This window comes from Microtus ochrogaster, unplaced genomic scaffold (assembly GCF_000317375.1).
Source record: "Microtus ochrogaster isolate Prairie Vole_2 unplaced genomic scaffold, MicOch1.0 UNK5, whole genome shotgun sequence".
In the NCBI taxonomy this organism is placed as follows: domain Eukaryota; kingdom Metazoa; phylum Chordata; class Mammalia; order Rodentia; family Cricetidae; genus Microtus; species Microtus ochrogaster.
The window spans coordinates 4,173,282-4,186,814 of record NW_004949103.1 but is presented as its reverse complement, the minus strand read 5'-3'; the positions used below and the strand labels follow the sequence as shown (position 1 = coordinate 4,186,814).

At 47.2% G+C, this 13,533-nt stretch overlaps 1 protein-coding gene across 1 annotated transcript in view; it reads right to left on the bottom strand.

Moving 5' to 3' along the window:
- The window catches only part of Otop1 (otopetrin 1), a 28,186-nt gene that overhangs the window by 11,013 nt on the left and 3,640 nt on the right, over positions 1-13,533 (bottom strand). The window contains exon 2 of the mRNA XM_005365965.2: positions 2,911-3,047. Within this exon, the coding sequence (XP_005366022.1) occupies positions 2,911-3,047 (137 nt within the window). The remainder of the gene's footprint in view (positions 1-2,910; positions 3,048-13,533) is intronic.

Genomic DNA, 13,533 nt, shown 5'->3' with positions numbered 1-13,533 from the left:
GGGGGTCCGTTGGACTTGAGGGTATCTCCTGTGGATGCGACCACATTTGATTGAGGCTGTCCATTGTTCTTGGGGACAGCTTTGATTGAGGGTGTCTATTGTGGATGGGGGGAATATAACTGATCGAGCAACCATCACCATGTCCCAGAGTTAAGTTGTCTTAAACTAAGCAAGTCTACAGTCCTGGAGGCTAAATATCCAACTTCAAGATGTCAGCAGAGTTGGTTTCTCCTGGGGCCTCTCTCCCTACCTGTAGATGAAATTCTTTCAACCTGAGACATCACATCATTGTCCTTCTGTGTATAACTGGGATCTAGCTTGCCTTATAAGGACACAGGATATAGCCCTGCATTGACTTCATTTCCCTCTGAAAGGCCCAGTCCTCCACTACTGGTACATTCTGAGACACTGAGAATTAGAATTCATACAATGGACAGAACAGGTTTTACCTGCGAGGCAGTGCCCTTCCCCTTCCCCCCTTGTGAGCTCCCAGCCTTTCCCACCAGCCCACCACTGAAGCAAGCTACCCAAGTTCCCCTTCTCCTTTTCCCAGTCAGTCTTGCCTGGAATGATGTGTTAGAAGCATTCCTAATCATCTGAGCTGTCTGCCAAGCCTAAGAAGCTGTGAACTAGAGGTGCCTTTGAGTAGAAGATGAGTTCCCTTTCGTGGGGTTCGACACTGTTTCTGGAGGGTGTTTTTAAGTTGAACAGTATCTGAATAGTAAATTTCCTGAACCAAGTTCATAGTCTTCCAGAGTGACTCAGAAGGAGGAATTATCTTTGCTTCTCGTCATGATGTAAGCAAATCTGTGGTCTTCTTGAGCTTCAGTTACTTCCTCAAAAACTGCAAGGCTTAATTCTATCATATGGTAACATGGACAAAGCTGGAGGGCACTGTGCTAAGTGAAATTTTCCAGGAACAGGGAGACAGTCGTGCACGAGCCCACCATGTATGGAATCTCAACGATGAAGACTTGAATACACAGTAGAACAGAGACTGAGTGGGGACAGGCGTGGGACGATGCAGGCAAAGGCCCAAACAGGATGGCTGTCTAGAGAGCTGATGACCAAGATAAAGGCTACAGCTGGGATATTGTGTTATCTACTGCAGGCTTGCTGGCACTGGCTAAAAGGTGGTCTCACCACTAATAAGACCAAGAAGGGAAACTGGGGCACCAGATAGAGCACTTTCTTGACTATAATCATCTACCATTTGTGCTTATGTGAAAACATCATGCTATTCAGGGTAAATATATAAAATACGGAAGAGAAAGAAAGATTGATGATCTAGCATCTTTCTTATGTTAAAATATGTTTGTTATTGATCAGCATGCTAACTGTACATAGCTATGCTGTGCAATGCACTTCCCACATGTGCAGTGTGCAATGAGCAATAGAATCATTCTCTCTGTGTTTATGTCTCTGTCTCTGTCTGTGCATGTGTGCACACACGCGCCCATGCATTTCCGGAAATCAAGAGAAAATTTTGTGGGATTGGTTCTCTCCACCCACCTTTCCCTGGCTCCAGGACCTGGAGTCAGGTCTCCAGGCTTGCACACGAGTGCCTTTAGCTGTTGAGCCACTTCGCTCATCTCTACACTGAGATCATTCAGGCTCTACTACTTATTTGGAACTCTCCAGTTCATTTCTGCCACCCATTGCTGCCCCTCCCTCCCCTGTGCTGCAGACCAGTAGGAGTCCTGGCTCCTATCGGGCTACCCTCTGGACCCAGCTGCTCTCCTCCCACCAGCTTTCCTGGGCTCCAGTAGTCACTATTCTTTGCTGCGCTTCCACACGATCAAACTTTTGCCGTCCATATGAGAGCACAGTGTTTGTCTTTCTATGCCTGGCTAGTTGGGATGTAACTCAGTTGGCAGAGTGCCAGCCTAGCATCCAAGAGGCTTTGTGCTCAATCTCCAGCACTACATAAACAAAAGCATTGACACACAGGCCTATAACCCCAGAGCTTCCGGGTTAAAAGCAGAGAGTTCAACAGCTTCCTGGTCAATCTGAAGTACATGAGATCTGACTTCATATTGGACTGATTTTACTTAATGTAACATCCTCCGGTTCCATTGTGTTGCTGCCTATGGTGGAATTGCACGATTGCTATGGCAGAATAGTATTCTATCGTGGACACATAGCATCTTCATCCATTCTTCTGTCAATGAACACTGTATTTGCACTTTGCATCAACCAGACCAAATTTCCCAACAGAAACAGCTTAAAGGAGGAAGGCTTGTGCAGGCTCGCCATTTCATAAGGCTTTAAGTCTTACACAGTGTTCATGGTGGACAGAGTGTGTGACAGAGGACTGTCACATCATGTCAGACCAGGAAACAGAGAAAGGGACAGGAACAAGGCCAGACCCAGTGGCTGTGCTTGTAGCCATTAAAATCTCAGCCAACCAAGACCTGCCTTCTAAAGATTCTGAGGCCTCCAAAACTAGCGCCACCAGCTGGGGAGCAATAACTCAACACTTTGTGTATCCTCAAGTGTTAGAAAGATGCTAGCCATGACTTTCCTTAGCAGAGTAACTCACAGCCACCAAAGAGCCCTGCTCAGGGCAGGCGCTGCCCTGGGGTCTATCTAAGAGTCTCTGCGGTCAGAGGGTATGATTCCTGCTGTGAGCTAGGTTTTTAAAGGGCGTCTATCAAAGCCTTACTTCTTAAAGAAACCAAGTTCATCGCCTGTGCTGAAAACAAGGACCTCATACTGTTTTAAAAGGTTCCAGCCCACAAGAGGGGAAACAAAAGAGTTCCAGTGTTCCAGAGAAGTGACTGGGCCAGCTCATGATTCCTGATGGGAGCCACAGAAACATTCTAGATGTGTTGATGTTATGGGTTTCTGCACACCTCGGGATGCACTGCACTGGAGCAGAGGCAGCATGCAGAAGCACCAATGGCTCACCTGCAGCAGTGTATGCACAGCATGTGTGACAGGGAACACTCCCTCCGTGGCTGACAAGCACTCGGAAAATCCAATGAAGTAAGCGACTTTCAAGCATCCCAGGATGATGGTGATGAAGGCGAACAGTGTGATGCTACCTAGGCAGAAGAAACACACCTGTGTTAGCATCCACAGTGTCATCCCAAGCAAAGCATGTCAACTCTAGAGCCTGTGGGTGAAAGATACCAAGACTACACAGGGGGAAACTCAACACCCATGGGGAAAAGTATGAAACCAGACCTCCCATTATTCTAGATGCAAATACTAACTAAAAAAAATTATTCAAAGACCTAAATATCAAAGCTAAAAGAAGCAAAACTATTAGGGTAAAAAATAGGAGAGAAAGTTTCATGAGATTGGATCAGGGAATGAACTGTATCAAAATGGAAAGGTGTGTGAACCACAGAACACACGCAACAAAGAAAGAGGGCACCGAAAACGGGAGGGATATCTGAAAATTACCTTTTGTGGTGGTTTAAATGAAAATGTCCCCCATAGGCTTGTAGAGGTTGGCACTATTGGGAGTTGTGGCCTTGTTGAAGTGGGTGTGGCCTTATTGGAGGAAGTTTGTCACTGGGGGTGGGCTTTGGGGTTTCAGAAGCCCAAGCCAGGCCCATTGTCACTCTCTCTCTCTCCTGCTGCCTGCCAATCCAGATGTAGACATCTCAGCTATCTCTCCAGCACCAGGTCTGCCTGCATACCACCATGCTTCCTGCCACGATGATAATGAGCTAAAACTCTAAACTGTAAGCCAGCCCCAGTTAAATGCTTTCCTTTATAAGAGTTGCCACGGTCATGGTGTCTCTTCACAGCAATAAAACTCTAGCTAAGACACCCTTCCACAGCACCATCAACACCTACAGCATACAAAGACACCTGCAGGATGAAACTGGTCAATGGAACTTGAACAGACATTTCTCCAAGGATATATAAAAAAAGCCACAGATTACAGGAAAGATGGCCAAAACCACTAAACATTAAGGAGAAGCAAGCTGAGACCAACAGACTATCTTAGTTAGGTTTTCTATTGCTGTGGAGAGACACCATGACCATAGCAATTCTTATAAGGGAAAAAAAAAACATTTAATTGGGGTGGCTTACATTTTCAGAGGTTTAGTCCATTATCATCATATGTGACATGGTAGCGTGCAGGCAGACACAGTACTGGAGAAGGAGCTGAATGTCCTGTCTTGGCTTGCAGACAACAGGAAATGTTCTGAGACACTCGGCAGTATCTTGAGCATATACGAGACCTCAAAGCCAGCCTCCATAGTGACACATTTTCCAAAAAGACCATACCTGCTCCAACAAAGTCACACCTCCTAAGAGTGCTCCTTTTGGGGTCCATTTTCTTTCAAATCACTGCAAATAAGAAGTCACTCCTGTTAAGACTTGTGCTATTTTTGTTAAATTTATTTAATAAGTGTGTGTGTGTGTGTGTGTGTGTGTGTGTGTGTGTGTGTGTGTGTGTGTTTTCCTGGGTGTGTGAATAGGCACCATGCGTTTGCAGTGTCTCCAGAAACCAGAAGAGGGCACCAGATCCTTTGGAACTAGAGATACAGATGGCCATGGTGTCCTGGGAACTAAATCCTGGTCCTCTGCAAGAGTGCCATATGCTCCTAGCCCTGAGCCATCGCTCCATCCCTAAAACAGGTGCTATCAACAAACACCAAGGGCTGGGTAGATGATACCATTTTGAAGCATTTTCCTGGCAAGCATGAGGACCTGACTTCAGATGCCCAGTACCCACATAAAAACTGGGCATGGCCACCTGTACCTGTAATCCTATAGATGCAGAGATGGGGGATTTAGATAGCAAGATCCCTGGGGCTTGCTGACCAGATGGCCTCGCCTATTTGGTGGAGTAGTGGGCTAGTGAGAGGCCCTATCTCAAGAAAGGGGATGGTACCTGAGATGTGACACTAAAGGCATCCTCTGGTCACATCATGCTTCCACATATGTGCAAACTCCTATGCACAGGTATAGACACACACACACACACACACACACACACACACACACACAGTAATGTAGGACGCTGATTTCTTCACACTCAACTGGAAGAGCATCTCTAGCAATCAGAAAAGGTGCCAGGAAAGGGAAAAAGTTAAGCAGGTTTTTTTATACTATTAATGATTTTTTTAAAAAAAAAAGTGCATATAAAGAAGCCTGGCCAGGAATTACAAAACACACTTAGAAGGTGCTGGACAAATGCAGATCTGAACAAGAAAAGCAGCTGTTCTGGGCTTGTGGGTAGTGTCCAAGCTCCTGGGCCCTCCTGGCATCAGTGGCATGACTCACATGCCCTCTCCCACGCACAGAGGAAATTGGATCACATGTGCTGGGCACTGGGGAACCAAGGTGAGAGCCAGGCAGGAGCAATCACATTACACAGCTGCCAGAGCCACCTCTGGGGAAATGCAATGCAGCAGCCCAGCTCACTCCTGCAGCTCAGAGCCCTGAAGAAAAGACGAGAAATTGTGTTTTGTTAGTCCTGGCAAGCCCCCAGGGAAATCAGAACCTTTGTAAGAGCGGAGACTCAATCCCAATGCTTTCAGAATGGCTGATGAATACAAGGTTCTTTCTGATTTGGAAAATAATAATAAAAGTAATGGGAACAAGGCAAAGTGACGCAGCCTGGCTGGGTGGCAAGAGCTGAGCGCTGAGCTAGGGGATTGCTGGGTACCAGACAGGTGTGTGTGTGTGTGTGTGTGTGTGTGTGTGTGTGTGTTCCTACACATCATATCCCCAACCCTAGACCCAATTTCCCCACCTATTAGATGAAGACCGTCTGCAGCAGTGGTATGCAAACCATGCATCTGAATGCCCTGGAAAGAGCATTGATGACGCTCATACTGCTGTGCTCCATGCGGGTTTCTGACTCTGTAGATCTAATGTAGGGCCCCAGTGTCTCTAACAAGCTCCCCATGGGGTCGATGAAATTGTTCTGGGGCTCCAAAGTCATCTAGAGTATCCCCATGATTGACAGTGCATTTGTTCTGCCAAGAAACTCTCCCTGACCCTCTCATTCCAAAATCCTCCCTTCTGTCCATGCACCCATGCACTCATCGACTGATATAGTCTGGGACTCTTCCTGTCTGGGTTTGGTTGTAGGCTGTGTGTCCCAAGGTCCATGTGCTGGTAGCTCAGCCTTCAGTGTGATGATGGGCAGGGTAGCATCTTTAAAAGGGGAAGGGGGAGGGGATATCATTCTGTCAGGCTGGGGATGTGATGCTCTTGATACAGTGCCTGCCTGGTGTGCAGGAAGCCCTGGGTTCAATCCCCATACCACATAAACTGGGTGTGGTGGTGTGTGGTAATCTTAGTACCCTAAAGGTACAAATTGGAGAATCAGAAACGCAAGGTCATCCTTGACCGTGCAGCAAGTTCAAGGCCAGCTTGGGATACAAGTCCTTACTCAAAAACAAAATAGGTAAATATTTTTTAAAGAAGTGGAACTTAGTATAAGGTTCCACCCCAGAGCTGAGGACCTACTGGGAGAGGAAGGCTCAGCTTTCTCTAAACGTGTAGTCTCTGATGTCTGTCCTCCAATGGAAGGCCACACATTCAAGAATATTTGGGTAGCACAAATTGGCCTTTGCTATGGGACAATGGTTTTACCTTGTAAAGATTTGTTTCTTGTACTTGTTTAATAAAATGCTGATTTGCCAGTAGATAGGCAGGAAGTATAGGTGGGGTGACCAGGCAGGAAGTAGAGGCAGAGCAATGAAAACAGGAGAATTCTGGGAAAAGGAAAGATGCAGTCTGCAGTCATGACCCAGCCACAGAGGAAACAAGATGAGAATGCCTCACTGATAAAGGTACCAAGTCACATGGCTAACACAGACAAGAATTGTGAGCTAATATAAGAGTTAATAAGAAGCCTGAGCTAATAGGCCAACCAGTTTATAATTAATGTATTACCTTCGTGTATTTCTTTGGGACAAACGACGGCGGGACCAGGTGGGACAGAAACCTCAATCAACAGACCTTGATGGTGGTGGAGGGTGACTACACCAAGTTGGGTGTAAAGAAAGGGAGTTGATCTGAGAAGATGAATAAACTACATTGTATGAAGTTCTCAAAGCACTAATACATTTTTTGAAGAGGTGGAGCTTAATGGAAGGTATTTAGATCATTGGAAATGGTCTTTAGGAAATATTAATAAAGTTCTCTAGGATCCCCAGTCTGTTCTCATGAGAACGTGTTTCTGTAGGGAGGCCATCCACACGCTTAGCCCTTCCCATATGCCTCTGGCCCACTTTCTGCTCTTCCGTGCTGCTATGACACAGTAAGGGGACCTTGGATCGGATGCCAGATCCAGGCTGTTTAAATGCTCCAAACATCAGAATCATGAGCCAGATAAACCTGTTTACAGTAGAAAGTACCAAGCCTTGGGTCTTTTACTGCAGCAACACGAAATGGACTAAACTAAGCCACCTGCTCAAGGATGAAGAAAGAGAGTGATGGAGAAACAAAAATACACACTGACAGCAGCGTGCAAATTAGGATACTCAGCTGGGCAGTGGTGGCACACACTTTTAATTCCAGCACTCTGGAGGCAGAGGCAGGTGGAGCTCTGTGAGTTCGAGGCCAGCCTGGTCTATAAGAGCTTTAGACTTTTATGCCAGGACAGGCATAAAAGCTACAACAAAACCCTGTCTCAAAAAAACAAAAACAAAACAAATTAGGATACTGACAGAGAATAGGGGTGAGATGCCACTAGGCCTTTCTTGTGCAGCTTGGGAGAACAGAAGACAGTGGAGGTTTCTCCAAAGAGGCCATAGACCTGGCTTCCAGCTGAGGTGTCACCCATTTGCTGGGCCAGAAGAGAGAAAGTTGTTGATCAGAGACAACATAAAACTGATTCTGCAACAAATTTTTGCACATCAGTTGTGAGTCAGTCGCTGTCCTGGGCACTTGAGGTATAGAAGTCAGCGGAAGGGGAAAGGAGAACTTCTTATGGAGTTTTTCCACTTTTGGTGCTGCCCACAGGAAGGGAAGTGATTGATACCTGACAGAGAGATAGAGAGTGGGACGCTCGTTCATGGGGGGGGGGGTAGGAGGTGACAGAGAGTGAGAGAGTGAGTCACTAACGGGGACGGGGATGGGGGAGATAGAGAGTGAGCCGCACGGGGTGGGAGGTAGGGGATAACAAAGAGTGAGCTGCTAGCATGGAGTGGTCAGGAAAGGAGCCTCTGAGGGGAGATAGTTGAACAGAAAACAGAGCTAGGAGCTGTATGATCTAGTTAGCCGTCTGTCTGACGAGCCAGAAAAGTAGTTAGGAGAGAGTTCAAAGTGGGAGAAACGGGAGGGGAAATGATGGTGATCAATACCCTTTGTAAAGGCTTGGGAGTGCACTGGGTGGAAGGGAGGGATGGACGGATTGACAGACGGGCTGATAGACAGAAGGATGGGTTGATAGATGAGAGATAGTTTGTGAAGTGAGAAAAGAGGAGAAACTGAGTTCACATGCCTGGAGATAAACTGCCTGGGGGTGTGGCTGCCTTGGTCTGTGACGATAACTCACAGAGCGATCTTCTGGAAAACAGGGCGTTGTCTCTGCAAAACTTACAGGTTGGAGAAGAGCAGATGGGGAAGAGAAGAAAGGCTTTGAAAGTCTGGTGATGAGAAAAGGTAAGGCGGATAGAGGCAGCGGGGACAGAAAATCGAAGAGGCAGATGAATCCGGTCGGTTCGAAGAGGCAGGAGCCACAGAGCATGGCAGAGCAGGAAGCAGGCTGACTTGCTGAGGCGGGCATTGAGTATTTCTTCTCCAAATATAAAGAGAGTTGCATGCCCTAGATTATAAGACAAGAGAAAGTGAGGCAGACTTGTGGGGCAGAAAAATTCCAAGGACAAAATAAAAAGCAAACATGAAGAGATCTGAGGTGACCTGGTGTAGGGGAGTGGAGGGTGAGATGATCCAAAATACACTGCATACATGTGTGAAATAGTCAAACAAATTTTAAGATATCATAATTTAAAAAGGCAAGCATTGGAGGATAATGTAAAATAAATCATTATAATCATAAATAAAATAGATACAAAAGTCAGGTATGCAAACCATACAGAATGAACCAAATTGTCTCATTTACTAGGCTGCAAGTTCAGAAAGACAGAATTAAAAACAAAATGAGGGAACGTGCTCTTTATATGACTATGTGGTTAGAGAGAGAAGGTTAGGGGTGGGCGAGGGAAGCAGGCGACCGACACAAACAGCAAGTGGGAAGGGAATGTCACTATCAGATTACTCGGAATTTAGAACACAGAATCCTTCGCATTGCAAACAACAAGACACACAGCGTGAAGACAATGTAGCAGTGCACGAAGGCTCAATACCAGGACTTTCGGCTGGGTATGGTAGCACACACCTTTAATCCTAACACTCAGGAGCAGAGGCAGGTGGACCTCCATGAGTTGGAGGCCAGACTGGTCTATATAGTGAGTTTCAGGCCAGCTAAGGCTGCACAGTGAGACCCTGTCTCAAACATCAATGATAAGAACAATTTGCTTTTATATGTAACTGCTATTAATTAAAAACAGAGCAGGAATTTTCAGAACTAAACCAGTCAAATAGACAAAAGTATTTGAAATCACAGAGGAATCAAATCATAGAATTTCCTCTCTGTGTAAAACTTTGCCCCATCCGAAAATAGAGCATACAATTCTGTTGTCTATAGAACCTGAAAACTGTCAATCACGCCCAAAGAGGCAATAAAATGAAGCATGGCAGAGAGCCTGCCTAGCTTCAAGACTTGTTTTCTCCCATTTATTGATTGAGCTCTTAGGCATTTATGTAAACTCTGTGCCTCAGTTTCCTTATCTGTAATATGGAGATAATGATCATAATGTCTCCCACAATGCCCTGGGGTGCTGAGAAGACTCAGTGAGTCATTCCATAGAACTCCCCCCCGAACACCCAGAAAGCTCTATAGCTGGGATGTTACCATCAATACCCTCTCTTCTTTACACCAGAAAGGAAAACTGAGTGAGCTGGAATCAAATGGAAAAGCACTCTAGGTGGGGCCGAATGGCCCAGCAGGTAAAGGCACTTGCCAGCAAGCCTGACAACCTGTGATCAGTCCCCAAGGCCCATACGATAAAGAGAGAAAACCAACATCTGCAAGTTGTCTTCCAACTGCCACATCCATACTGCGGCAGGTACATGCGTGCATGTGCTCACAGACATAAATGTAAAAGAATAAAAATTAAAAAAATAATCAGTTAGCTACATTACTTGGCAGTCTTCCAGGAGCTGCCCAAGATACCCAGCTGCATTTCTGCTGCTGGGCACCGAAGACCCTCCTAGGAGTCTTGAACCCTGGCATCATTGAGATACACAGTTTCAGAGTTAGTCTGCATCTCTATTCCCTGGATGGACACTCCCCAGTGCATCAATATCAGCCAACAGCTGGCCTCCAGTTGGACATGCATGCTGGGAAGTTCACCATCCCTCACAGTATGCCATCCAGCTCCATGGCTATTGCTTCAGTTACAAAGTCCTTCCTTATGTTGACTCTCCGAGCTCTCATCCTCTTTCCTGGGGCTTCTGGCATCATCTGCCCATTTATCCCCTCATTGTAGTGCTTTGAATAGGTCTGGCCCCATAGGTTCATTTGTTTGAATGCTTGGTCACCAGGGAGTGGCACTATCAGGAGGTATGATGGCCTTGTTGGAGTAGGTGTGGCCTGGTTGGAGGAAGTGTATCACTGGGTGTGGACTTTGGGGTTTCAAATGCTCGAGCCAGGCTCCGTGTCTCTCTCTCTTCCTGTTGTCTTTGGATCCAGATATAGACCTCCCAGCTACCTCTCCAGCAGCATGTCTGTCTGTGTGCCACCATGCTTCCTGCCTTGGTGGTAATGGACTAAACCTCTGAAACATAAGTCAGCTCCAATTGAATGCTTTCCTTCATGGGAAATTGCTGTGGCCATTGGGTCTCTCCATAGCAACAGAACATTGATTAAGATACTCACCCATACATTCCCCCACACATGAGTCCATCCACTCACTCATACATACACACACACACACACACACATATATACATATACACACATATATACACACCTACACACCCATTCATCTACCCTTTCACCTATACATCTATCCACCAGCCCATTCATCCATACATTGCACCATGCATCAGCCCGTCCACCCACCCACCCACCCACCCACCCATCACACACAGCCTCCACGGATTCAATTACAGACACCATCTGGCCCTCATGAAGCCTGATGCTGGATCTCAGGACACCATGGAGAGTACATTCAGGAAGTGCCTGCACCTTCAGGAACTCACGGTCTGTTCAGCCTGACAAACAGTAACTGGATAATGCAATCTCCTGCGGGACTGGTGCCGGACAGATGGTGGACAAGTGTCATGAGAACAGCGACTCAGGAGCTACAGTTGGCCTAAAAGGGGCAGGAAATGTTTTCCAGCGGAGACTTGTTTATTAAAAGCCCAGGGATCCTGCAAAGCTCACAGATAAAAGCCTATGGCATCTACTACTGTGGGACTGCCACATCCTGCTGTCCTCTGGACTCAGCATCCTTTCTTCTCCCCCCTGAGAACACTGTCCTACAGTCTTAATTCTTTCCAAAGAACGCTAAACCTGCATCTAGGCTTTAGGCTGTAAGAAAATGAATGCAAGTTGGAGGTGCAGCTTGGTTGACAGAATACACGCCTAGCATGCAGAGAGCTGCTGCTAATCCTACCTCTGCATAAAGCAGGTGTTAGAGTGCCTGCCTGTAATCCTGTGGAAGGCGGAGGCAAGGGCATCGGAGTTCACAGTCATTCTCCGTACGTGAGGAAATCGAGGCCAGCCTGGGATGCACATGAGACTCTGTTTAGAAAAAGAAAAAGGGAAAGAGAAGAGAAAGGGGAAAGATAGGAGTGGAGGGGAAGAGAGGGGAAGGGAGGGGGAAGGGAGGGGAGGAGAGGGGAAGGGAGGGGAGGGGAGGGGAGGGGAAGATGGAGGTAGCAAGAAAACAGCATAATCCCCATTTTACAGATAAGGAAACTGAGGCAGACAAGTGGAGCTCCATGCCCTGCCCAGGAGCCATGCTTCCATCTGTCATTGCCTGACACCCTCCATTATCTCCCCTCTTCTGGCCCTCCTCTGTCCACTTTGAATGAGGCCATGCCAGGCAATGCGTCTCTACATTGCCAGAGACAGCAGTGGCAGGCAGGCAAAGAAGGCTCTCAGCCTAGACCCCTGAGTAAAAGTCAGTTTGGGACATTGCCCCAGCAAAAGTCCAAGCAGAGCAGGGCTTCCTTCCCCACTATCCAGGGCAGTGTCCAAGATCCTCCTGCTCAAAAGAGAAAGGGGGAGGGAGGATGTTGCCTGTCTGTCATCTGTATTGTTATACTGTCAGACCACCCACCCCAGGGGATTATGTCCTAACCTCCTCCTGAAGCCCTGTCAGTGTCACCAGGCAGTGGCAGCACCATCTCAAGACCCTCAAGACATGGAAACTCCACCCTTAAGGAAAGAAAGCCACCACAAGAGCACACATCCATCTTGGGGAAGTTTCCCGAACAGCCAAATCTACAGAGGCAGAAAGCAGACTGAGGGCTAAGAGAAAATGGGAACTGGTTCATGGGGGTCTCTCTTTAAGGTGTGTGATGGCCCACCTGACACAATCCAGAATGACCCGGGAAGGGAGTTCCGATGCAGAATTGTCCAGATTGTCTGCGGGCATGCCTGCGAGGGACCTGGGTTAACTGAATGTGGAAGACTCGGCCTGAACGTGAGCAGAACCGTTTCATATGCTGGACCATGGGAGTGAGTGAAGAGAAGAGGGGAGGGAGGGAGGGAGGGAGGGGGAGGGAGAAAGAGAGACAGATTGAAGGGGGGCACAGAGCAGCAGCACACATGTATTAACCCATTGTTGTCTGCTTTTGAATGTGGATGTGACCAGTTCTTTCAAGCTCATGATGTTTGGCTTCCCTGCCACAGGGGATTATAATCTCAGAGATTCTGAGCTAAACAAACTCTTCCTACCTTAAGTTGTTTTGGGGGGTATCGCATCACAACAGGAGGGCAAAATGGTAAGAGCTGCCCAGCTGTGGAGCTGGCAGCACGGGTCCAGCTGTGGAGCTGGCAGCATGGGTCCACACTGAAAGTCAACAGTAGTGAAAAAGAGGAGCTGAATTGGAAAGAGAGCAAGGAGGGTTTGGGGGGAGAAAAGGAAAGGGAGATATGGGGTAATTATTAACTCAAAAAATAAAAGAAATCCTTGTAGTCACCATCATCACTGGCTTTGCTTGCTTCTAATGGAAGAACTGAGGAACTATCTCACTCAGGCAGTGACAGGGGCTTGCTAGGCCAGTGACAGAGACAGAAGAAGCCCAAGCAAACAAGAGTGTCTGGAGGAGCTCTGCCTGCGGGAAAACTGGGTTGTGGATTAAGATGAGCCACCAACCTAAGATGCAAAGTGGAGTTAGGGGCGTGGTCTCAAGCTTGCTGCCTCTACGGTCAGCCAGGACAGACAGCAAGGACAGCCTGTCTCCCAGGTCAACTGCCTCTTCTCTCCTCCTTCTTCCTCCTCCGTTGGTTCTTCCCCTCCACTGTCTTTTTCT